Source organism: Hippoglossus hippoglossus, chromosome 4 (genome assembly GCF_009819705.1).
Source record: "Hippoglossus hippoglossus isolate fHipHip1 chromosome 4, fHipHip1.pri, whole genome shotgun sequence".
Classification (NCBI taxonomy): Eukaryota; Metazoa; Chordata; class Actinopteri; order Pleuronectiformes; family Pleuronectidae; genus Hippoglossus; species Hippoglossus hippoglossus.
The window spans coordinates 6,090,836-6,116,353 of NC_047154.1; the positions used below are offsets into that span (position 1 = coordinate 6,090,836).

General features: G+C 38.4%; 1 protein-coding gene across 1 annotated transcript; it reads left to right on the forward strand.

The window, feature by feature from the left end:
- The first annotated feature begins 11,225 nt into the window (after positions 1-11,225).
- Positions 11,226-17,180, forward strand: slc34a2b (solute carrier family 34 member 2b). Its single transcript, XM_034582903.1, has 12 exons — positions 11,226-11,271; positions 11,368-11,496; positions 11,579-11,707; positions 11,924-12,067; positions 12,262-12,373; positions 12,484-12,679; positions 13,249-13,344; positions 13,662-13,773; positions 15,048-15,215; positions 15,499-15,615; positions 15,715-15,839; positions 16,283-17,180. The coding sequence occupies exons 1-12, from the start codon at positions 11,226-11,228 to the stop codon at positions 16,817-16,819; spliced, it is 1,911 nt and encodes a 636-aa protein (XP_034438794.1). The 3' UTR covers positions 16,820-17,180.
- The last annotated feature ends 8,338 nt before the right edge of the window (positions 17,181-25,518 follow it).

Below are 25,518 nucleotides of genomic sequence, written 5' to 3' on the forward strand. Positions count from 1 at the left end.
AAACACATTTTCTCATTGCAGAACAATAAATAACCTTGTTTGTGTGACCTGTTATAGGCTTATAACTCAAAAATTGTGCTGTCTTTTTAAATCAGTTTTTAGATAACTGTATTAAGGATATTTAATATTAAGTAAATGTAACAGTTAACTAAAATAAAATAATGGAACCCATTTATCCATCTATTATAGTTTATGAAAATGGATACAATTATGTTAATGTCATTAAATACTATTTTCAAAAACAACCTACTCACTTAAAAGTTAAGCATTTCATAATATTATTGAAATTATTTCCTCACAGCAATGATCTGCTGGTGGTGAAACTGGACAAGGGCGCCATCATGACTGATGTGACTCGTCCTCCAGAGGCTGGTGAGATCCTCTCTCAAGGGACACTGTTACATGTCTGTCTGGGCCCAACTCTACAATAATGTCACCGTGTCCTCGTCTGTCATCCTGTCTTTGCACTGCAGATCACTGCTGAACACTCAGGATCCCTGCAGTGTTTCATCTGCATAGAAAATGAATAGGATTTAGGCTGAGACAGGTGCAAATGTAACGTTGTGCAACATTAAATGTCAGCAGGGTTGACTTTAACAATTGCACTGTCTGCACTCTCTGCCAACTTCACATCTGGCGTGTGTATTGTAAATTGCCTGAGAAAGTGCCAGAGTTTGGTGCATGTGATATGTTCAATATCAATAAGAATTGAGTAAACTCTATAGCAGTCAGTGGGGGTGGGGCACTGTGCCTTTAGTCTGTGGATTGAGTTTAACATGACTTCTTCTACATAAACTACAGCAGCGATCGGCAAATGGGTCAAACCTCAAGTCAAAATCACTGCCAAATACTTTTGATAATCAGATTTTTTTATTTCGACGTAAGGGACTGAACCACAACAGGTGCGGATCTCCATCATGTCAATAGAATTCACAGAATGACTTCCCGTTTGGCAATTTGTGTAAGTAAAAGTAAAAGCACAATATTCATGTTGTTGCTGCAATGCTTTATATTGAGCTGAATTACAGAGCTTTTATTGTGAAAAGTTGTGAACTTGAGTTTGAAGATTATGTAGATTAATGAACAGATATGTGAGGTATGAATAATTAACACTATACACAACACAATAATTAATTTAGGTAAATCATTAAAACATATAGAAACTACATACAAACAATTATAAGGCAAATTCAGTTTCATTTTATGAAAAACATTGACCGTAAAATCTTCACTGCAGATAAACCAGGCAGGATGAGCACAACATTTTCTAACTTCACTCTGCACCATAGACTGTTTATAAAAAGCTCTGCACACAACGTCCAGCACACATAAAATAAAAAGTGAGAGTATATTGTAGAACTGTTTGAGGAGGACTCACTAATGACAAGGAATCATTCTGAAGTAGCTCCAGAGCTTTGACACAGGACAAACAAACGGGTAATTCCAAACAGAGAGGTTTACAATGGGCACTGCACTAGTATAATATAAGGAATAACTATGTTTTTTTGTTATAGTTTTCAAGTCGCTTAGAAAGCTATATTTTTGTGTTATTGATCTGCCCTATGCTGTCAATGCTTCAGTCCGTGTCCCTAATGACCTGCAGCAATAATGTTTGCAGCCGCAGGAGTTGTTGGGACATCAATGTCGCAGGCACTGTGATCGGTGCAGGAGGAGGTGTCATAGCTGGATGTAATATGTATGAGGCACCGAGAGGAAAGCAACTTGTACTTGTCAGAACTGAACTACCTGCTGTGAACAAGGTCAGCTGCTTAATACTCTGCTCCTCTCTACCTCGCTCTCTTCTCTAAGAGAAACTCTTGCAGTCTGAGGTCTGAAGTCTTTGGGTCAAGATAGTAGATCGTTTGAAATGCATCGGAAAATTCATTTGATAATGCATTTGGAAATGCAGTCGATAACTTCATGATGCTTATATATATATAAAATAGGTACAACATCAGAGTACTTTGATCACCACTGTGTAAAGAGGGAGCTGCATTTGCCTTTGTATCTCGTATCTTGGGTGTAACCAGCTTTCTCAGCAAATAAATAAAGAAACTCACTGTCTTATTCCACACCTTCACCAACTGACTCAGTAATGTTAAGATAAGCCTCATACTGGATTTATTTCATCTGTAACAACACAACTGTAAATGCAGCAACGACAAAGAAATAAACTGCAGCTCATGACATTTTTGTATCTATAAAATTCAGACAGGGTCTCCCAAAGGGATCAGTACTGGTCCGAATCCATTTATCATCTATTTTATCTATTCACCATCCTTAAATAATTGTAACTTTCATCTGAATGTGGATGATATCATCCTATATTGTGTTGCTGACTGAGGCTGGCCATTGAAAGCCTGTAATTATCTTTCAATGCCTACAGGCCCCACTTATTGATCCTAACTTAGTATTAAACCCAAATAAGACTAATGTATGTTGTTCTCTAGAGCCAGAAGTATTGATTTCAATAGTTTGCGTCTAACCACAATGAAGGAAACAGTTGTCGGGAGAGTCACAGACTAGAAATATCCTGGTATGTGGCTTGATGAGAAACGTACACTTAAGTATCATGTCCACAGTCTTGCCAGTAAGCTGCGGCAAAAATACTGGTAACTTTCAGAGGAACAGATCCAGTTTTCCAATGATTAGCAGAACACTGGGTTGCTGAGGCACTTTTCATGTCTGTCTTGGATGTAATGCTGCTGCCTCCATTCCTAAACCCTTGGATTCTGTGTATCATTCCATCCTCAGATTTATCATTGGTCATGTGTGGTCTTCACCATTGTGCCCTTCAAAACAAGGTTGGTGGTCCTCCTCTTTGGCACAACGATCGGCATTGGTATAAGTTTTTATATAAAGCCATTATTGGAGGTCTTCCACCCTATATTACTTCATTATTGGTTTAGCCATCTGGACCTGATCTCTCTTGATCCAACTATCTGCTTTTAGTTTCTGTGTCTCCAACGCCTACGCTAACCCAAATTATTTGCTTTTAACTGCTTAAATAGATTTTTTAAGTTGCTTTTTTCTATGCAATTATTTTTTTCACTTGATCAAAGAGGGTTTCTGTCATTTTAGTTTGTTCTTATCACACTGATGTTTGTTCAAGCTTTGATTTGTTCTGATAAGTCTGGTTTTAATTTGGTTAGTTGAAGCTATTAAAAAAAGAATTTTCTTGTGTGACTATTTTCACAAATCTACAAATTACATCGTCATAGGTGCAGAGCTGTTTTGCACCAAAATACCTTTACATGTGTTCCTCAACCACAAAAGTCTTTCGATTTATAATAACGATAAACAAAGTGTCGGTTGTTGTGGTTGAGTGTGAAGGCATCAATGGTTTAGTCGCTGTCTAGGGCTTTGATCTCTCACTGGTTTAAGGTTTACCACTGCTGTTCCTCAAATCGTTTTTTCAAACAATGCGTTGTAGCCAAGTGCTCGCAGCTTAGAGGTGTGACAGAAATGCTTTTCAGTTTGTACGAGTCTATACGTGCTTCCTGCTCACCTCCACCCTCCAGTCTGTCTCGGTCCTGCTTAGTCACAATCGTCTCCAGGATTTGACTTGGTCTCCACACGTGGACCTGTAGGGAGTAAAAAACCACATTCACTATGACACACGTTGCTAGTGCTGAGTCACTGAAAAACTGAAGATCTGCCAAGTTCAGTACATGAGTATATGAAAGTAAACACAAGACCATGAGTTAGTTTAGTCATCTTTTCTTATGTTGCATGTTAAACCATTGTTTGATTGTTTTTCATACTAACCATGTGTTCATTTGACCCACCGTGCAGGACAGGGCTTGAGAGGGAGCTGCTCTGCATTTCCTGGTTTGAAATACTCTTGGTGATGACATCACTGGGACAAACCAAGTGACAAAGGTTTTCTTTTCTTCAGGAACATTTGCTTTTGTCATATCCAATGAGCATTAGTTATGTTTCAATGTATTTCCTTTTAAAAAGCAATTTAATGATGTGAACTAGATTCTACAGTGGGAAAATGGGGTTAGAAGATTGTGTTTGCAGGAAGAATACTGTGTCCAGTTACCTGCTGGTGATGGTTCAGACGGAAGGTGTGAATTGAACACCCTATATAAGCAGCTGAAGTCTGCAGTGCCAGGGGAGTAGAGAGGAGAAAATGTGTTATCTACTGGGACCTGTTTAGTTGACTTGTAGTTTGAGATTTGTGAGCACTGTAAATAAATTTGCCTCTGAAACAACAAGAAATTGTCTGAGTCTGATGTTCAGAGCAGACATAATAAGAATGTAATTTAAAACAAGTCTAAATGTGTAGATATGTCCTCCAGGTTGTATGTTCGTTGAATCGAAGGAAATCAGCTCCACTTCTTCATATTTCATCTCTCCTGCTGTGTGATGTGAGGAATGGCCGCCCATCACTGTGTGTGGACGACTTATGAATCGGTGTTTCCTATCAATCATCACCAAGGTCGGCCAAGTGTCGACGCTGGCGAACACTCAGTCTGATGCACCCGTGTGGGAGCTGAGCTGGAAAGCAGCATTTCACGTCAGACGAATGGCAGCGATAGTTTACCTTGATGCACAGCCTCGGCTGCATCAGGTAACAGGAGCGCCTGCAACAACTTTCAACATCTATACATCCAGGTTGTCTTCTGCCATAGATAGTATATGATAACACACAAGCACAGGATGAAAAACTCTGTGAAGGTTGAGAGGGGCTGCATTTACATGGAAAGTGATCAGCCCCCAAAGAGTGTGAAAACATTATCTACTGAAGCCTGTGGGTGGAGTGTTTGAAAACAGTCTCGCTTTCTGGAAAGCAAAGAAATTAATTTAGGATAATGTTTGGCTTATTTATTAAAAGTGCAAAGTTAAAATATATGCAGGCAGATGGTTACATTTGCAACAAGCCAGTGTTTATTGAAATGGAAGTGAAAAAGTTGTGCATTATAAATCTATAAATCTGAATCTGCAAAGAAGCTGAAACTGTTGAGTAAGAAGTAAAAATATTAACCCTCTGGCAACATGTAAGAATATTGAAATACTAGTAGAACTAGTATACTGTACTGAAAATATTATAAGTGTATGTACTCAGTTTGTTTGTGTGTATATATATATATATATATATATATATATATATATAAATGTGTGAATTGTTACATATTGTTAAATTTTTGAATTTTTATATATTGGCTAGGGACAAAATGCCAAAAGAGAAAACTGGTATATTGATAGTGAGAAATCAATCACATCCAGACTTTCTTTATTAAATACATCAGCCTTTAAACGAATCATTTAATCAAAGCTCTGGTTTCTGTTCTTTAATATAAAAAAAGAAAATTAGACAACATCGCTGTGCAAAGTTGTGTTTCCACCTGAAATCCTGACATGAGCACGAACCTTTAGATGTTTATTTATCGCCACCTGCTGGTGGATGTGTGAACCTGACAGCGTCACAGCAGCTCCCCTCAGTGGAGAAGAGGAGCTCGACTGCACTGACGGCTGCAGTCATGACATGAACTCTGATTATATAAATATAATAATGACATAACAAAAAGTCTCTAATCAATATAATCTGTCTAATTCAAACTTAATATGAAGAACAAGTCTGTCACTTTTCAAACCTATTTTCCAGCATCTGCTACACACTAAACTCTGCCATCATCGTCGAGAGAGACAGAAGTTAATAAAAAATATTAATTTGAATATGAGTTATCTTCAGTCATTATCACAGAAATCATTTTACCAAGCAGCAGCGCCTGATGAGCCTTGGGCCTTATTTTGCCCCTGGTTTTACCTCTCAGGCTGCAACGGGCCCTTCCTTCTTGGTCCAGGTTGTTGAGGTAACATGCACGTTCAGGAAAAACCTGTAGATACAACCCTGGAATAAAAAAAAGTTCTTTACTTGTTCTGCTGTAATCTGTAGTTTTAGTTAAAGTTCTGCCAAAAACACACTAAAACAACATCAACCAAAGGTATGGACGTAACGCACAGGGTTCTTTCCATTAAAATATAACATCATATATTTATCTATCTCGGACTTTTCTGAAACCCACCTGTACTCTTTCAAAGCAAACATGCACCAGTCACCTTTTGTAGTCACTACATCTGCTGATGATTTAATGTAAATGCTGTTATTTTACATTTACAGAGAACATTACTTCTCACAACTGTACATTTTCTGAACATTAGACAAAATATATTTACATTGCTTGATTTAGTTTTGCACTACAATCACACACTGCAGTTCATATCTACTCTGTGCCTTTTAAACTCTGTACTTATGTTGCATAATGTGTCGCTTGAGTCCTTACATGTTGTGTACTTATATGTCACTTGAGTTCTTAAATGTTGTGTTGCTTATATGTTGTGTACTTATATGTTGTTTGAGTACTTATCTGTTTTGTTACTTATACATGGTGTACTTATACGTCAATGTGTACACCGGGGATCAGAGAGAAACAGCATTTCAATCCTATCTATGTCCTGTGCATATGTTAGAATTGACAATAAAGTTGATTTGGACTTTGGCTTGACGGTTTCAAAACCAAAAGCGGCCGATCAAATTTTTTATTTTCTGTTATTGTACCATTAAAATATACAATGTAATGTACCAATACAATTTCTGGTAAAAGGTTTGATTTGCTAAATCGATTTCAACATCAAAGTAACAGAAGTTACAGATTGGATCACCTTTTGGAAAACAATTGAAACCAATAAAATGCTATAAGCAAACAAACTTTGTTGTATATTCTCATTATGATGATGCTCATTATCCCCTTTTTGGTCAAAATGTTTGAATTGTTAAATTGTTAATTATTCCCACAGTGGTTTAGTGTCTCAGGAGGCTTAGAGGACACTGTGACACTCAGCACCACCTTTGTGCTTCAGTGCACAATAAACTGTGTGAACAGGCCCATGCTCCAGATGCAATTTTCCTTAATGCACCAGCCATGATGTCTTTAAAGTCTTTGACAATAGTCGATAGTATCTAAAATGACATATTGACCATGTGGAGGCAGCAGGATCTCACTCAACAAGTGGATTATATTTTAAAAGACACCCTTCATATGCTTCGTGTTTTTTTGGGGATACATACATTTTGAGCAAGTAGTTTGATGTGATGTGTTGTGTTTCTACATTATTTTAATGTCCAGATGCCAAACTTTGTCCCAGATCTTACACAAAAGGGGATTTCCAAGCTGCTAAAGGTCAAAGTGGATAATGACATCATTACGGCCACATGTACATATGATATATTATAACAGGCAAATTTAATATGGAACATTATTGTTGTTTCATTATTTTAAACTATGCCTTTTGAATTCAAGGATCAAAAGACGCTGATTTTCCATCACGTCACGGTGCAGTGTCACTTTGCTCGCAGCTTGGATGGTGTGGCTGCTTCAGTGACTCAACCAGTTAGGACGAGTCTAACAGCTGAGCTTTATGGTTTTATGGACACTCATCACAAAGCTCAGCACAGCCCACTAACAGTGCTGTACTACAGGGTGGCCCCCGCAGTAACAAGAGGGCAAACACTTTGACCCTCTGTGGACTGTGCCAGCATGGCAGATTGGTGGCATCAACTCGGTGGCCCTGCAGGCAAATGATTGACTGTGACATCACAACAAATCCCACAAAGAAAGTTCACACGGTTTACATTTAAGAAGGACAATATGAGACACGTGCTGTGCACGCTGCGTTGTGGAGGGAGAGGAGAGAGAATATGAGTTTGAAGCTGTTTTGCTTCTTATTAAAATAAAAACATTCTTGGCGTGTTCTATAAAAAGTACAGTTACACAACGACAGGCACAAGTATTTTGATTAGCGTGTGGGTGGAGGCACAATGTAAGCAGCATTCCAAAGGTTAAATGTAAGCCTCATCTGATCTTTCCATCGTATGTAGGTCTCCTGAAGTCACACAGGGTGAAAGCGTTGGATCAAACCAAATGGGTTAGTCAATAAATGACCAGGCCAATTGTAAAATATAGCCCCTTTAAGCTGCTTCCTTATTGGCTACTTCACGTAAGTCACACTCTGCTGGAGTCTGTGCACCCACCCGTCTCCAGCATAGATTGGGTCATATCACTATGTGCACGTTTTTAAAAAAACAACATAATAATATTACTGGTCATAACTGCACAGGAGCTGAGAGTGTGGGCACCAGCACTAACTGCTAGTTATCAGTTCCAAAACAGATAATAGATATTTAATCAATAATCCGTTATCACCTGTGAAATAATAAGTAGCTAACAATCACTCCTTCTTAAATGCAGTTACATAATATTCATATAAATAATTAAAATGTAATAGTTATTTATTACTGCCAAAGGGCAATATCACAACAAGGAAAACATTTGCCTTTCATATTAACTCTAAAGAGACGCAGAGGATTTTAATGTGGTCAAATTCAGAACAGTTTTTTATGTAGCTCTGCTCGTCTTTACTTTTACTTTTTAGTTCTCAGAAAGTGCAAAAAATGAGGAAGGAAAGGGAAAATTGAATCATGGATCTTGTAAAAGAAAATTAATGCTTAACTCAACTCAACTTAACTTAACTTTCAATTGCTCTTCTCTTGCTATTAATGAAGTAAAATATCTCTGAAACGTTTTATTGTGTGTGAGTTATTTGGGGTTTGTTACTTTTGAAGGCTCAAATACAGTACTGTAATGCAACTGATTGCTTAGTTTTATTATAGAAATGTATTGGTATGTGCCAATCGATTTAGTTGATTAAAGAAGAGGACAAATAATGTATGAAGTGCGTAAAACTGTTACCATGTTATATTATTTATATGTTTGTAAAAAGAGAAAGCAAATATAAACTTAAAGGCTTAAAGTGATGAAAGTTGTAAGAGAAGAGAATGACAGTTTTTTTTAGACACCAGCGGTTAAAATCCTTAAGATCGTCCAGAGGGATCAAAATATTTGGAGCAAATTTCACATAAAACTAAATCTGGTAACAAAAGAAATTAAAATATCTCATGTGGGACGTTTCAGACGGAATCTGCTGGGGTTCAATTCCAAAGCAAAACAAAGTGTCTGTTGCTTTAACACAGTTAAATGAACAAATAAAGCAACATTATTATTATTATTACCAACATTATAATTATTACCATCATTATTACTTTTATTATTCTTACTAATGTTATTATTATTATTATTATTATTATTATTATTATTATTATTATTATTATTATTATTATTATTATTATTATCATTATTATTATTATTATAGATTTAAAATACGTTACAGAGGTCTGTTTTTTCAGAGTTGATTCGTTGCCATCAACTCTGTGAACCCGTCTTTTTATAAGTACAGCATTAAATCTGTTGTGATTATTTTACTGCAGTTTGGGAGTAGCTGCTGCATGATCCCCGATTAATCATTGACTTAGATTCACACCATTGATTTCAGATGTAATGTGTGCTGTTGTTACAGTCGTATTTCAGCCATATCACTTGCTATAAAATGAGGCTAATAAGCCATAAATGTGTGGATGGACAAGGGTGTTCGAATGCGTGTGCAATCCAGGGAGCAATAAAACCACAAATGTGCACGTGTGAGTGGGAGAGAGAGAGAGATTGAGAGTGTGTGTGTGTGTGTGTATGCAAAATGCTCAGGCCTATGCATAGTAGATGTAGATAATGCAATAACAACAATTAGAGTTATTGAAACTACTTGTTTTAAGATGTGTTATATTGTGTTATATATAATATTGGGTGAAATGACAAGGAGATCCACAAATAGTGAAACAGCTCCAGTGTGATACATAACCAGACTCTGTCAATGTTGGCAACGTGCACAACTAGACAAGATTGAGATGAGGTAGAAATAATAATAGTGATAAATTAATATATGTTCATTACAGCTCTCTGTTTGTTTTGTCAAGATCCTTAAATTACACCCTGAGAAATCAAGGAAAATGTAGATGGAATTCATGCCCCAATACTGCCACAAAATTCCATTGAAATCATAGTTTTTTTTTGTTATTCTGCTCACAAACAAACACTCACACATCACCTGCTTGGCAGAGGTAATGACCAGTAGAGAAAAATGACATATACTATTTGGTGACCTCTGACCTACCACTGAGGAGATCTGAGAAGAAATGGCAGTGTTCTATTTACAGCCACCAGGGGGCAGTTTCTTTGATGGCACTTGTGTATTATGGACTGGTCTATGACCTGTGCCTTGTGTTACACCTGAAGCTCAGACCAAAGCCTGGAAACAGGTTACCTTATACATATATACATATTAGGGCCAGAGTTATATTTTAGGTGTAAAACTGCTTTCAATGTTGGACAATTTGGGGTTTTATCTTTAGTGTCTCTTTTAGGCATTCTTTTTTATCTCGTTTAATGCTATGCAGTGTCTTTGAGTTCCTTGAAAAGTTCTATACAAATCGAATATACTTTTATAATTACTATCATCCATATAAGAATAAGAAGAAATGTCAACTTCTCAATCTTCTCCTCACTCAGCTCTTTCTGTCTGCTTCTCTTCTCATACCTCAGAAAAACTCATGTGACTGCAGATGTTGGCTTGATCAGAAGCTGTGGCCCACATACAGATGCACCCTCCTGTCACCTGTGCTCTGCACATGTGTGCATGGCCTTTGAACCGAGCTCTGTGTGTGTGTGTGTGTGTGTGTGTGTGTGTGTGTGTGTGTGTGTGTGTGTGTGTGTGTGTGTGTGTGTGTGTGTGTGTGTGTGTGTGTGTGTTGGTGGGGGAGTATAAAAGCAGCACTCAGCCTCACAGTGAGCAACAGGTGAAGCAGGTGAAGCCTCCTACTCTTCAGAGCTCCGCTGCAGGTGCGTTCACTGCCCTCACTGACACACACTGATACACACTGACACACACTGATACACACTGATGCACACTGAGTCATGTTAAGGACAGTCAGGTTGTTTCAGGGAGACTGTGTGAGGAATGTTTAGAGAGGCAGTGTTTGAAAGTAGTTGTGTTCAGATTTCCTTGACATTAGAGTGATGGGTTTGTAGTTGAGGCTGCTGTTGATGTCTTTTCTTGGCTGTTGTACAGATATTGTATTATATTGAATTGTTATATTTCAGTGTATTTGGAAAAGGTGCTTGGCACAGGTAACACTTAGACACTTGAACAACTTATTATTTAACCTTTACAATTTTATAAAAAATAAAAAAAATATGTAACTGCCTGTAATTAATCATTGAATTAATCATCTGTTGTTTTTTAACTTTTTTCCTGTTTTTCTCACAGTCATGGCTCCAAGACCAAAAGTGGGGACCAATTCCTCCCCCAACCCTGGTATGTTCAGCTCCCGAAGAGACACTGTAACTCCCTTTAAAGTGTGATTTTTTTGTTGCCACCTTTTCTTACGAACCATCTCCGCTCATTGCCCAGAATTAGATGATGACACTCCAGTGGGGGGCATCCCGCCAGCTTACTCCACCCTGGACCTGGTGAAAGACGATCCAGACGCAGATCCCTGGAATATCCCAGAGCTCATAGACACTGGGGTCAAGTGGTCAGGTGAGGCGGCTCGTCCTTTGTGCAACATAGCGTGGATGCCTTTACACAATCCGACTCTGATTCAGTGCTATTTTTCTTACAGAGCTGGATACTAAAGGGAAGATTAAGAGAGTGCTGACAGCTTTACTGAAGTTCGTTCTGCTGATGGGTCTTCTCTACTTCTTTATTTGCTCTCTGGATGTTCTCAGCTCTGCTTTCCAGCTGGTCGGAGGTAAAAACCAATCCACTGAATTACATTAAATATCTTAAATCTCATTATTTACTTGTTAATGCTAGGTACAACAAAGTTCTGCTTATGTAATGTCTATTATGCTGTATTTTTGACCTGAGGCTGTTTGTGTGTGTGTGTGTGTGTGTGTGTGTGTGTGTGTGTGTGTGTGTGTGTGTGTGTGTGTGTGTGTGTGTGTGTGTGTGTGTGTGTGCGCAGGCAAAGCTGCTGGTGACATCTTCCAGGACAATGTTGTGTTGTCCAACCCTGTGGCCGGGCTGGTGATCGGGGTGTTAGTCACAGTGCTGGTGCAGAGCTCCAGCACCTCCTCCTCCATTGTGGTCAGCATGGTGTCCTCTGGAAGTAAGTGGACACACAGACACACACACACACACACAAATACAAACATACATGTTCTCATATGGAAGATGCATCGCATACATTTGTATTTGAATTTGATTATTAATATTTTTTCAAATTTGGAGCCATTAACTGTCTAGTTTGGAATCTCTGTTATAGTGTCTTACACATGATGTATTGCTACTTATTATTTTCAGTGCTGGATGTTGAGTCTGCAGTGCCGATCATCATGGGAGCCAACATTGGAACCTCTGTCACCAACACTATCGTAGCTATGATGCAGGCAGGAGATCGAAACGAGTTCCGCAGGTAGATCAGAGCATATTTTCATCCTGTGACACGTGTGCAGTTGAGAAAAGACAACAATAGGCAAACCATAAACATTGTATACAGAGTGTGTTTATTCGCTTCTCTTCCAGGGCGTTTGCCGGTGCCACAGTGCACGACTTCTTCAACTGGCTCGCTGTGATGATTCTCCTCCCGCTGGAGGTAGCTACAGGCGTCCTGTACAAACTCACCCACCTCATCATCGAATCCTTCAACATCCAGGGCGGAGAGAACGCGCCCGACCTGCTCAACGTCATCACAGACCCTCTCACCGACTCCATCGTCCAGGTAGATGTGCTGATGTTAAACATATGATATGAAACAATTCATCATTAAAATGTCAAAAAAATGATTAGACCTATGTAATATATTTTTGTTGAATTGTTTACTTATATTATCCAAAATGTTTCCAATAATGGTCAACCTCTGAGAAATGTTTCATTTTGGTCGCCTTTTATTGTGTCATATTCTGTGTCTTTCTCTGCCTTTACTATAACTTCCACGACAAACAATACAGTATATGATGAAGGAGCCACTTAACTAATCGGCTGTTTTTTCCTACCACATTTTGTATTGATCATAATTGATCATGATTATTCATTGTCGTTTGCTGCGTAACATGAATAAAACTTCCATTCATGACCTCATCCGTGAACATTGACATGACACAGTTGTGTCAGGTAGATTTTCAGTGTTGGTAAGGACAACTCCCATGATCCCACACTGCTTCATGATCAAACTAGATCTTGTGTTATTGTTTTGAATAAGGGGAGACCCCTAGTGTCTGATAAAGTTGAAATATTAGACATTAAAAAGAAGAGCCTTTTTTTTAAACATAAAATTGTCTTTTCTCATAGCTGGACAAAAGTGTGATCTCCGCCATCGCCACCGGTAGCGCAGCAGCCAGAAACATGAGTCTGATCAAAGTGTGGTGCAAGACGGAGTCCAACATAGTAAGAAATCAACAACGACGTGCATCATATGCATCAAATTATCAGTTTGCCAACACTGAGCGTAACACAACAACAGTGAAACCACATGATTAAGTGATGGTTACCTCTGCTTTTTGTGTTAATGACTGATATTCACCTTCTTGTATTATGACCACTGTGATTCTGTTAGATCATACTATGAAGGTGTGTTATTTTATAAAAGGTGCCGTGTTGTGAACAATCATGTCATGATTATCATAGTAAAGCTGCATTTACTTCTTAACCATTGTACTGTCTCTTCTTGCATTTGAAGCTGTTTTCTGTGCTGTATCTCTCAGACTTTCTGGAATGCGACAGTGGAGAACTGCCCAGCCGGTGCCCTCTGTTGGGAAGAAGGAAACCTGACCTGGACCATAATGAACAGGACATGGATTGAACACCAACAGAGATGTAAGCATGCCCGAGGTTGGGGGGGGGGGAAAGAACATTTACAAAGCAATTAGGATTACCTGATCTACTAAAGCTCAGTGAAACGAGAGATTCCACAACAACGACCTCCTTCATGCAAGACCCTCCGATGTTCTGACAATTACTACCTTTGAGTCGTTACAGTGACTCAGCTAAAACCCTCCCTTGACCCTCCTACCTGCTCAATAGGTCTATTCATGGTGGATCACTGAAGCACCTGAGCCACGTGACCATAAATTTGGTCCTTTCTTCAAAGTAATTTGCCCTCAAATGCATTGAACAGTTTTAGTGTTTTAAAAGGCACAAACACACACTTTTCAACTAGACTTGAGTCATAAAGCACCAGTTTGTTTTTTCTAATTACACACTTTAAACTTTCCTTTCACACAAAAACATCCTTGCAGTTTTATCAGCTCCACTGAGTATTTGCTCAGAAGTGAGTCACACGCACAAGGCTATTCTTAGCTTTAAAACATGCATTAAAGATATTATATTTAACAATTCTTCATTAAAATATAAAAAAATTACTTCATCTATGCTATACCTACGAAACATACGTGTTCTTACATTATCCAAAATGTTTCAAACAATGTACAAACCCACAGAAATGAAAAATCGTATTAAAGGTAAAGGGACGTTTCATTTTATTCACCTTTACTTGGATCTGCTTTATTAATATTAATAATTTAATAATAAAAAACTATTTGAGACTTCTGAGCGTAGTAAAATTGAGATACAAATAAATAGACAAATTTATAAATAGAAACATTTTAATCAAAAGTGTGGAATAAAAACTAAATTAAGAAACTAAAATAGAAGAAAATGGGAAAAAATAAGAAGATTCCAAATAATAAAATAGAGTTAAACAGAAGTTGAGAAAATAGAGATATAGTAAGAATAAGTCAAAGTAGTTAATAATGATACAAGAGAGTGAACTGTTAATAAATAATATGTATAATGTAATGTAATGTATAGCGTATAAATGTAATGATTCAGGAAAAACACACAGCTAACCGGTTGGCTGTTTTTCCTTCCGCTGTTTGTTTTGGTCACGTCTTCTGTGAATGTGTACATTTGTAGATTTGTTTTGGCTGTGGTGTTGAAGAAGTCCCATGATCCCACACTGCTTCAAAATGTCATCAAACTTTGCTTTTTTTATTGTGTCGATTGTAAGACCCCTAGTGGTCGAAGTTACATATTGCAGTTTTCAAAGTGGACACTTTAATGCCAATCATGTCCTCGACCGTCCATTGCAGGCAAACATATCTTCGCCAGTACGACACTGCCCGACCTGGCAGTGGGCCTCATTCTTCTGGCGCTGTCCTTATTCGTCCTCTGCACATGCCTCATCCTCATTGTCAAGCTGCTCAACTCCATGCTGAAGGGGCAGGTGGCTGTGGTCATCAAGAAAGTGATCAACACAGGTACACAAAGAAAAGAAATTCTCCTTTTTAGGGGTTGTCAGCCTGTCTGATAGTCTGCACATCTGCTTTAATGATGATGCTTGATGAGCAGCAGGTACAGCCGTCCTGTTGCTTCAGGTTCACCTGCATGTCCCCACAGTCCTGCTGTGTGACGGAGGAAGCACAGGCACAAATACTGTTTTGATATAAAGTCCTCCCTTGCTCTGGTCGTTATATGTACAGTCACTCTGTGCTCACTTCATCAGGTTTATTGTTAACCTCCTGTGTTTCTGTTTGGCTACAGACTTCCCCTTCCCCTTCTGTTGGGTTACTGGATACATTGCAATTTTGGTGGGAGCAGGGATGACCTTCATCGTCCAGAGCAGCTCTGTTTTTACCTCAGCGATAACTCCTCTCGTTGGTGAGTGGACATTTATAAATTATGTATTGATGCATCTCTTGGATTTTTTGGAGAATGATTCCAGGACTTATCTATATCTTGTTGCTCTTCTTTCACCAGGTATCGGTGTTATTAGCCTTGAGAGAGCCTATCCTTTGACCCTGGGGTCAAATATTGGTACAACAACCACTGCTATACTTGCTGCTATGGCTAGTCCTGCAGACACACTAAAAGAATCATTGCAGGTCAGTCCACCAGTTTGGGTTTGTCAGAAATATCTCAACAAATACTCAATGGATTGAAAATTTGCTGCAGAAATTCATGGTCCCCAGAAGCTGAATCCTAATGACTTTGGTGATCCCTCACTTTTTCTTTAGTGCTATGATGAATTTTACTTTTACATTTTTTAGGGAAATATCTAAACCATGGGTTACCAGGGGATCATTACATTTTTCCCAGAGGATGAACCCTTACTACAAACTAATAAAACAGACCGTTGTTTGATTTAGTGCCATCAACAGGTCAAATCTTAATGTTGACCTGAATTTACCACAATTGGTAAAGATGCCATCATTGAGAGCACATTGGTAGGCTGACATTAGCATTTAGGTCAAAGCATTGATGTTGTTTTCGTTAAGCTTTGATAACCTTGTTTTAATGTCATTTATCTGTTTTTATTTTCTTCTAGATTGCACTTTGCCATTTCTTCTTCAACATCATGGGTATCTTACTGTTTTATCCGATCCCCTTTACGCGGGTGCCCATCAGGTTGGCCAGAGGGTTGGGCAACCATACAGCAAAATACCGCTGGTTTGCCGGCCTCTACCTCGTCCTGTGCTTCTTGGTTTTCCCTCTGACAGTGTTCGGCCTGTCACTGGCTGGCTGGCAGGCTCTCGTTGGAGTCGGCGTGCCATTCATTGTGTTGGTTGTCTTTGTGATAATCATCAACGTGATGCAGTCTCGATGCCCCCACTTCCTGCCCAAGTTCCTACAAAACTGGAACTTTTTGCCCCGGCCTCTGCACTCCATGGCGCCGTGGGACATTGTGGTGACCTCGGCCTTAGGGTTCTGCGGCAAATACTGCTGCTGCTGCTGCAAATGCTGCAAGAACACTGAGGATGAGAAGATTAGGAAGAACAACACCAAGAGCCTAGAGATGTACGATAACCCCTCCATGTTGAAAGACGAGGACACGAAGGAGGCCGTCAAAGCAACACATCTGTAATATCATTAAGTTGAATTTGTATCTCAATGCAGTGATGCATTTGTGACACACTTTTAATTGTTCATCACTTCTCAGGTTGTGGTATGTTGATGATTCTCTTGTACTGGATGATATATTATGCACTATGGTTAACACTGTCAATCACTGGAGAATATGAAGAGAAGTGCTGGACATATTATTATGAACCTGCTGTTTCTGGGCATGTGACGTTTATCTTATGATGTCTTAAGGTTATTGTTAAGACTCACTGTCTGCTATGACTTAACTATGGGTGGTTCTGAATGTTATGACTTGTTTATATATATTTTTTATGACATGCGGTTTTATGAGAGGCCTTTGACCTTTTGAACTAAATCTAAACTCAAATGTTTATTGCAGAAGTAAAATTATTTGTTATCCTTCATTATTTAAGACTTTATAATATTTGTAAATAAAAAATTGCTATTTTTAAAGAGCAGTTTTTTCATTCTGTTTCATCAATTGTATGTAGGTTGCACAGGATTCGTAAATAGAGCCTGAAGTGAATGTTATCTATAATAGCCAATAGGTCATTTGATCTCCAGCGATGATATTGCTGCTCATGTTCCACATAACAGATAAGAATCTTCCTGTGGGTGTGCTCCAAGAAGATGCCTTCTTGGAGCATATAGATTCTCAAGTCACATCTTATGTGCCTTGGAACAGCAAGTTTATGACTTCAGACTGAGAAGCCATTATCCCAACAAGCTCCATATTTAATTTAAGAATTCAAACATATTGTATAAAAAAAAAATGTATGCATGTTTTTGTAAGATTTTTTTGAATGGAAAAGAACAAGTAATTCATAGATTCTGAAATAGAGTTTGGTGGAGGGGTCTGGTTTGAATTAAATCATTTAGTTTCAGCTACAGATGGCCCCACATGACATGTCGGAAAATGTGAGTCTAATCTAAGTATCAGCTCCTCGCACCACCACCCACTCTGCTGTGCCTGCATGGAAACTGCCCTCCCTGTATTTAATGACGTCCAGGAGCATTTATTGACTTCAAGTACAGGACACTCTGATCAAAAGGAGACTTTTATCACATCTTTTATGGTTTTATTTATTTATTAATCATTATTAATGCTCACAAGGTGCTGACAAAGTTATATTACTGATTTCAGGAAAGTTGTTAAATACAGTTTAATGTGCCTGTACCTTCAAATATTTGTATTCATTAAATTAGCTTATTGGATAACTCAGAGGCTCTAATTCGGTTGTGAAAGTTGTGTTTTTGTGACATAGTTGTTGCAATTAAACATGAAGCAAAAAGCCCATTGTTAAGTTACAAAAGAAATTTCCAAGCCTATCTCTTATCGATGTAAGTCAACAGCACAGTGCTATACAGCACATAATCTGACAACAATCCATGTGCCATGTACTGTGACTGGTTTCAAAACAGTCTGTCATCCCAGTGTGCGATTGTGGAGTTCATATAAAGTGTAACCCAGTTTTATCTTCAGGTAGCAGCACAATTCAAAAGGAAAAGATGGAGAAAAGTGGAGCATTGGAAGTCAACATTTATATATGATGATAGAATCCTCTATAGGATCCTTCTTCTAGAAAAGCTGTCACATTTTTTACAACATTACGTTTTGCAACAAAATGGTTCAGAACTGTTCCCAAAGATATCACTGGTTGACTGGGCTTTCACTTCTGCTGGCCAACCATGGATACTGCTCTAGAGAAACTTTAAACCAGGTTTTGCCTGATACACAATCTGAGTCAGATGTGAGACCCCTCGTTACATTCACCACGAGTGGGTGGGGGGTTGATGATGCTTCTAACACAAGACAGATGCAAAAAATGAAAAAACAAACAAAAAGAAAACAAATAACTCCCGGTGAAAAAGTGCAGCCACACACGTAGAAGACAACAACAACGATGTGAAGAGAGTTTGTGGTGATAGGAGCCGACACCAGTGTCTGTGTGTCGTCAAGGAAATCCCGTGATCTCCAGCAGCGAAATTATTACGTCACTTCCTGCCTATGTCTACTGGTCCAACTCTCGACTGAATAATGCAGATGATTTGTTGCTGTTGTGAACGCACCTGTGCAGAAAACCTTCCGCTATGTTGTGCATGTGTGAAAAGCAAATGTCGGATCCAGACTTCATCCGCAGGTCATGTCAGAAAACGGCTATACTATGCAAGCTTGGTGATAACTATAGACACGTAAAGTAAAACAATTCAAAGCTCTGTTATATATTATTAAATATATTATTATATTATAGATTAAAGCATTATTAAAGGCCCTTAACAGACATGAGTTTGTACCTGTGTCTGATTAGACATCTGCTCAGGTTGTAAGTGGGTGGGGCAAGGCTTGGAGTACACAAGGTCAAGCAATGAAAATAATAAATGTGCCCATGTCCATCTCCCATCCCAGCGGGTGCAACAAACCAAATGTGGGGGCGACAGTGATGTCAGTCAAGCTTGTCCCCATAGTCCTGAAAAGGAGTTTTATATTACAAAATAAGTGAAAATCCTTGTGTGGGTAGATGTAGTGTTTAAGTATATGCTGTAGGTGGAGATAGTATGTATTATACAAAAATACTATACAGAACAAGCTGAAAGTCAAATGAATACCTATCTACTGTGTCTAGAGTTCATGTTTCAGTTCCACATTCAAAACATATAATGAAGTCAGACTGGTCATAGCAAACCTCAGCAGATATGTCTGAAAGATAAATGGTCTTGTTACATCTCTGCTGAGATTTCATGTAAATGAACAGGTAAGAACAGATGAGTGGTGGCAGTGTGTTCTCTTGATCTTGACATTAACAGCTACAGTCAGTGTTGGAAATCTGACTTAATCAGAATATTCACAGTCATACAGATGATTTTACAGCAGCAGCCAGCCAAGTATGTAATTACTGGCTGCGGACGGGTGAAAGTCCACAGCAGACAGACGACAAGTGAGAACACACAGACTGTGGTGGAACACAATCACATCTTTATTCCCAAGGTTCGAGTTTTTAGGTCACTTACAACACTTTTGTATATATCATTTAATGAAATGGATTCATCAATTATGTTGACTACATCTGTAGCCTTATTTTTCTGCTATCTTATAATGTCACCCATTGAAATTACCCATTATCCAGCAAAACCACTGACGGCATAAAAGATCCCCAAGATTCATATATTGCCAAAATCTAATATCTAACAACATATATAGTATAGAAATGCTGTGTTCTAATTTTCCATTGCAGATAAAGGAGGATGAGTTGTTATTATTAGTTATCATTATGAAGTTGTGTTTTGGCCCCTAACAAGGAGCTTTCACAAGACCACATCCTGTCAGGGACAACATTATGCAGGGAAGTGTTCTAGTAAGAGAGCTAATAGCTCAGAAGCTGAAACTTTCAGAGGAAGTATTTGTGTCTCAGCCTTTTTTCGGCTGCAGAGGTGCTAGAACCAGAAGAAATATTTCTCCAAAGTGTCAGTTTGGTCCAAAGAATAACTGCATCATTGCACAAGATATTGACAAATTACAGCCCAACTTGCCATTTTTGTGTGTATGATCACTGATGAGTTTGATATAGGACAGGAATTACAGACTTTGTAAGCTATGTAAGGCTCTACCAAAGCTGAGGTTTAGTTTCTGCAAGTTGTTGTAGCTAATACCAGCTGTGAACAGAATCATCATCATCACAACCATCTGACATCAGACACTGGAAAGCAGGTCAAGCCATCGCATTAGACTTCAGATTCAGCCAAATGCCTCATGACAAAGTTAACAGCATTTACTCCTTCTGGACAATGAGCATCTAAAGAGCTTTTCAGGGTAGACATGGAATACCCTCTTCAGGCAACAGAGTTTTTACCTGATCTCAATCCGGCTACTTGCTGAAGACCAGACTAAAGGAAGAGAGACACCAATAAAAACCCTGGAGTGAAGCTCTGAGAGAGCATGGACTCTATAAGATACACAACAAAATATAATGTATCATGATTTTGTTTGATTTCATATGTGTCTGTCCAATTACTTATGAACCCCTAAAATGTGGCTCTGTGTTAAAAGAGCTTTATCTCCTACACAGTTATATCGATAATAAGTTACCATACGTATATTGCAACTAAGACTTGGAACTTACATGTGCCGTCCATGATTTTATTTTGAAATGAATATCTTAAAGCTTATAGCCTGAATACTTATGATCTGGACTGTGATCCCTCCATCACCACAACATGCAGGTGCAGTATCGCTGTCATTAAAGTGCTGAATCCTTCAAATAAAATTCCTAGAACAACAACATATAAGTGAAAACCTACCAGCTCTGCAGTGGTATGAACTGGTGCCAGTAAACAGCCTCCCACTGAGTCTCAAAACAACTCTTCCTGGCAAACGCTCTTCTAATACACGTACAGCTTTTTAAACATTTCTAGTATACTGGCTATTGTACCCACAGCCAGTTATTGCAATGAAAGCATCACAATTTTCTACAGTCTAGACCAAGTCCCTATCCAACGTATGAGGTACCGTGTCATTACCTTTAGCAAAGTGGGTGGTGAGGCGTGTGTTTTCCCCAGAAGGCTTCCAGTAACAACTCAGATGTTCAGATGCACTGGGTCTGCACACTGAGAACTGAAAACATTCAGTGCTTTTAACAAGACAATGTCATTTCTGGGCTAAGTGGTATTCTGACGTTGAATCAGTCAGCGCTCTGGGCCTGCATCTGTATAAACTGTTGATGCTGTGTAAAATAAGGGCTTGTTCCGCTGGGCACCAGAAATCCTGATAACATTCCTGACTTATTGCTCTGTCATTCATTCACTCACAAAGTGTTAAATTTACACACACATATTTTACATTTATCGAATTCGACTGCCAGTGGCAAGCAGCCTCTGATCTGCACAGGCCTCACAGCCAAAGCTGAGGGCCAGTGGTCCCTGGCTTGCCCCCAGAGCTGCCAGTGGGCGAAAACTGGCTACATAAATTAAAGTACATTATATTATCATACATTGTCTAGTGTGTGTATGTGTCTGTGGACTTGGACTAAAGCAGTTTACACAGTTACATTGTAGGGACTTTTTCAGACAAAAATGAGTTACCATAATGTTAATCATTACATTTTGAGAGAAGACTTGATTTAAGGTTAGGGTGAGAGTTAGTCTTAGTCCCAAGGCAATAAATGTAAGTCGATGTAATGTCCCCTCAGGTGAAACATGACTTTGTGTGTGTGTGTGTGTGTGTGTGTGTGTGTGTGTGTGTGTGTGTGTGTGTGTGTGTGTGTGTGTGTGTGTGTGTGTACCTTCAAGCTCCACTGTTATATTTAAATTGATAATTTTGATTAGTGTGTTAGTAAATTAGTAAAAATCACGACTATTGGTATTGAGTTATTGAGATTGTCAAAATAAATCTCTCTTCTGAGTGCAGTTGCCATTTCAGCCTCTCACATCCACTGGCTATTAGTAACACTCTTCTTGGTCTGTTGTATATACACTCGTATACTGTATATGGTATTTTTGGAGGTAGTGTGTGGTTCCCTTTTTTTTGTCCACTCCATGTACTCTTTTATGAGGAAAGACTAAAGAACAGAACGCCTCTTTGAGTTGTGTTATTTCAACAAAGAGATTCCGAGATACAAGTTACTAATTAAATCAATCATCTGCCTAAAACACCGGCTGGGTTCTTTGTTGCTAAAACAATTATATGGTGAAATGGCTGCAGTAGAAAGCAGACAGCCCTTAATGTGTCGAATGAGCCTGAACTTAAGGGAAAGTAAAGTGATAACATTGCCTAAGTAGCTGATCTTTATGATTAACTGTATTAATTTCCTTTTTATCACACTGGCAGAGGTTAGTGTTTACCAGGTCGCTTTATAATGAGGTTGATAAAGTCCAGCTTTACCATGCTAGGCAGGCTATTCGCAGGCAGCGGAGAATGACAGACCTTATTTCACTCTAGTACCGCTTTAGTTCCTCAGAACTGTTGTTTCTAGAATCTCACCGCAGGACCTCAAAAACCTCATTAGCGTAGCATGTAGTAGCTGAAGTACAAAACCAGACTACAAACACTTCAAGTTTAATCGTCAGTCTGCAGCGCACACGTGCTCAGATCACATGATAAGATGTTGGATTTTATTGCATGTTACATCACTAAACTCTTTGATTAGCAATTACAGCACACGCTCCACAAGGATGTGGAAAATTTTAAGTAAAAGAATCAACTGAGATTCTTTCAACAATGCTGATCAAGTTATAATAAGTTAGATATTTATGGCACCTTTCAAGGCCACAAGGCCTATCAAGAGGCTATTAATTATGAGCAACAGTACAGTGTGACAAATCCAGGTCAAAGCAATCAATCAACGTCTTTAAACGTATTAAATAATCAAACGGAAATTAAGACGGTCCACCACATACATTAAAACCAATTGAATAATTCTTGCACTTAGGTGGCGATAGTTTTACTGTAGAACATGATTTAAAGAAAAAGCTCAGTACACATTTGATATGGCAGAATTCAAACACAGGGTTAGATTTTTTATTTGCAGCAGCACAGATTTCGGTTGTAATCCATGACTTTGACTTTACAATGAGGTGATATAGTAGTAGAAGTAGTATCCATGAAAGATGTGAAGGTACAACATAAAATGACAATGTAGCAAATTACGTTAGGAACTAAGTTTGCTTTAAAATAACCCTCATGAAACATTTACATTGCTAAGAATGCAATACTGATGAAAATCCTAGCGCTACCAACAGGTGGACATTTTTGGCTTTTACATAAACTATAAGAGGGACTACCATTAAATATGATAGATATCCATGGTGTTTGTTTCTGACTTTGTTGACCAACTTCCAAAAATACTTAACAGAACAATGTAGGTAATTAAGACTGGGTCCTCATAATCATCATCGTAAAAAGGGAATGTTTTCCTTGCTCTTCCAATTGCATGAATGCAGCACTAGAGCGACTTCACAAATGATAGCATGCTAACACATTATTTCATTCTGTAGAGATGTTAACTACGAATATAATACCTTATACCGTGTATACCTTATTAGCATATGGGGAACATTATTATAAACATGTTAGCATACTGAAGTCAATTAAATTGTATTTGTATAGCAAACAATCATGATATATTCTTCCAAGGCACATTACTATGTGTGTAATGTTAAATTATAAATCTAAATCTAAATTTTTAATTTATATCAAAAAGTGAAATGTTAAATCTAAATGTTACATGTAAAATCTAAAAGTTAAATTGTAATCCAAATTCGTACATTACAGCTTATGGTCAAGGCTTTACAATATTACAGCTGAAAACCAAATACTTACCACAATAAACAAGTACTTAAAAACAGTGGTGAGTAAAATCTCTCTGAGAGTAGCATTTAGTGCAAAGTAAGTAAAACCTCCCTGTACACCTCACACTGCTGTAAACTTTAAGCTATAAGTCTGTTTTTATTTAACTGAAAAGTTTCAATGCTGGAAATCAATCTTATCTGAAATATAGATTTAGGGTAACAGCATTGATTAAAAGGATGAACATAAGCCTCAATGTACAATTTTAATGTTAGACTAAAATCTGTTGTATGTGAAAATCCCCTTCAGCCGATTCATGAGCTGTCATTAAGATAATTATAAAAAAAACATCATCACACAAACGCATGTATCACAGTGTGTAATGTTTTTGTTTTGGCCCTGTCCCTTTAAAGAAATAGACAGAGACTGACGACATAAGGGACTGAGATGGATGAGGGAAGAGGGAGATCATTAGTCCATCTCCAAATTATACACAGTCTTCATTCTCAACTAAAGAGCTCCACATGCTGTTGTTTACACTGAGAAACTCCTTATTTAGTAAATGACAGCTCCATGGACACCAGGCGAAAAAACACTCACTGCTATAAACTGCACATCATCACAACAGTCAACCAGAGCTGTAAATAACTGTTAAGAACTGACTAACACTGCTTATTCCCCATGTTGGCAGTCACAGAGACAAAATCCCTCAAAGGATATGGCCCATTATGTAATATTTATGAACACAGCAACAACAGCACCAGGGAGGGGCATTACTTTTTGACTAAGACCCCGACAGGGACTCCAAGGGTGTGTTTGAGGTGTCGACCATTGCTATGGTAACTCTTCCTTTCAATCCAAATTCTTCTCCCATAGCGATAGCGAAAACTGATAGTGTCTTATCTTACATATCGATCAGGAGCACCTGCCCGGCCAGACTAAATCAATAACTGCTGTAATTCCATTGCTCTGGCCTTGGACAAAATGTTAAAGTGCCCCACATGCTGTCGGTGCATGTCCAGTCTCCTGTGAGACGCTTATCATCAGCGATAGGGACAAGCCTTAATAGCTGACCCATTAAAACACGGACTCTTCCAACATATCCATCACTGAGGCTGATCCTTAAATGTTCAGCCATCACAACGTTCGTTTCACAAGAGAAATGAATGATTCGTCAAAGAATTATTCAACATTGAAATATCTTTTTATTGGACTTAAACATTACATAGCAGACGCTTCACTCTACTTCCTTGTCACCACATCCCCAAGACAAACTAAAAACACACCTCTTCCGACTATACCTTGAATAAATGTTTAAACTAACAATTTAGTAGCACTTATATGGTACTTACTTATAGCACTTTGTGGTTTGGCTTTCTTGAAGAAATAGTACTTTCTTGATTCTTGTTGTTCTGGGTTTG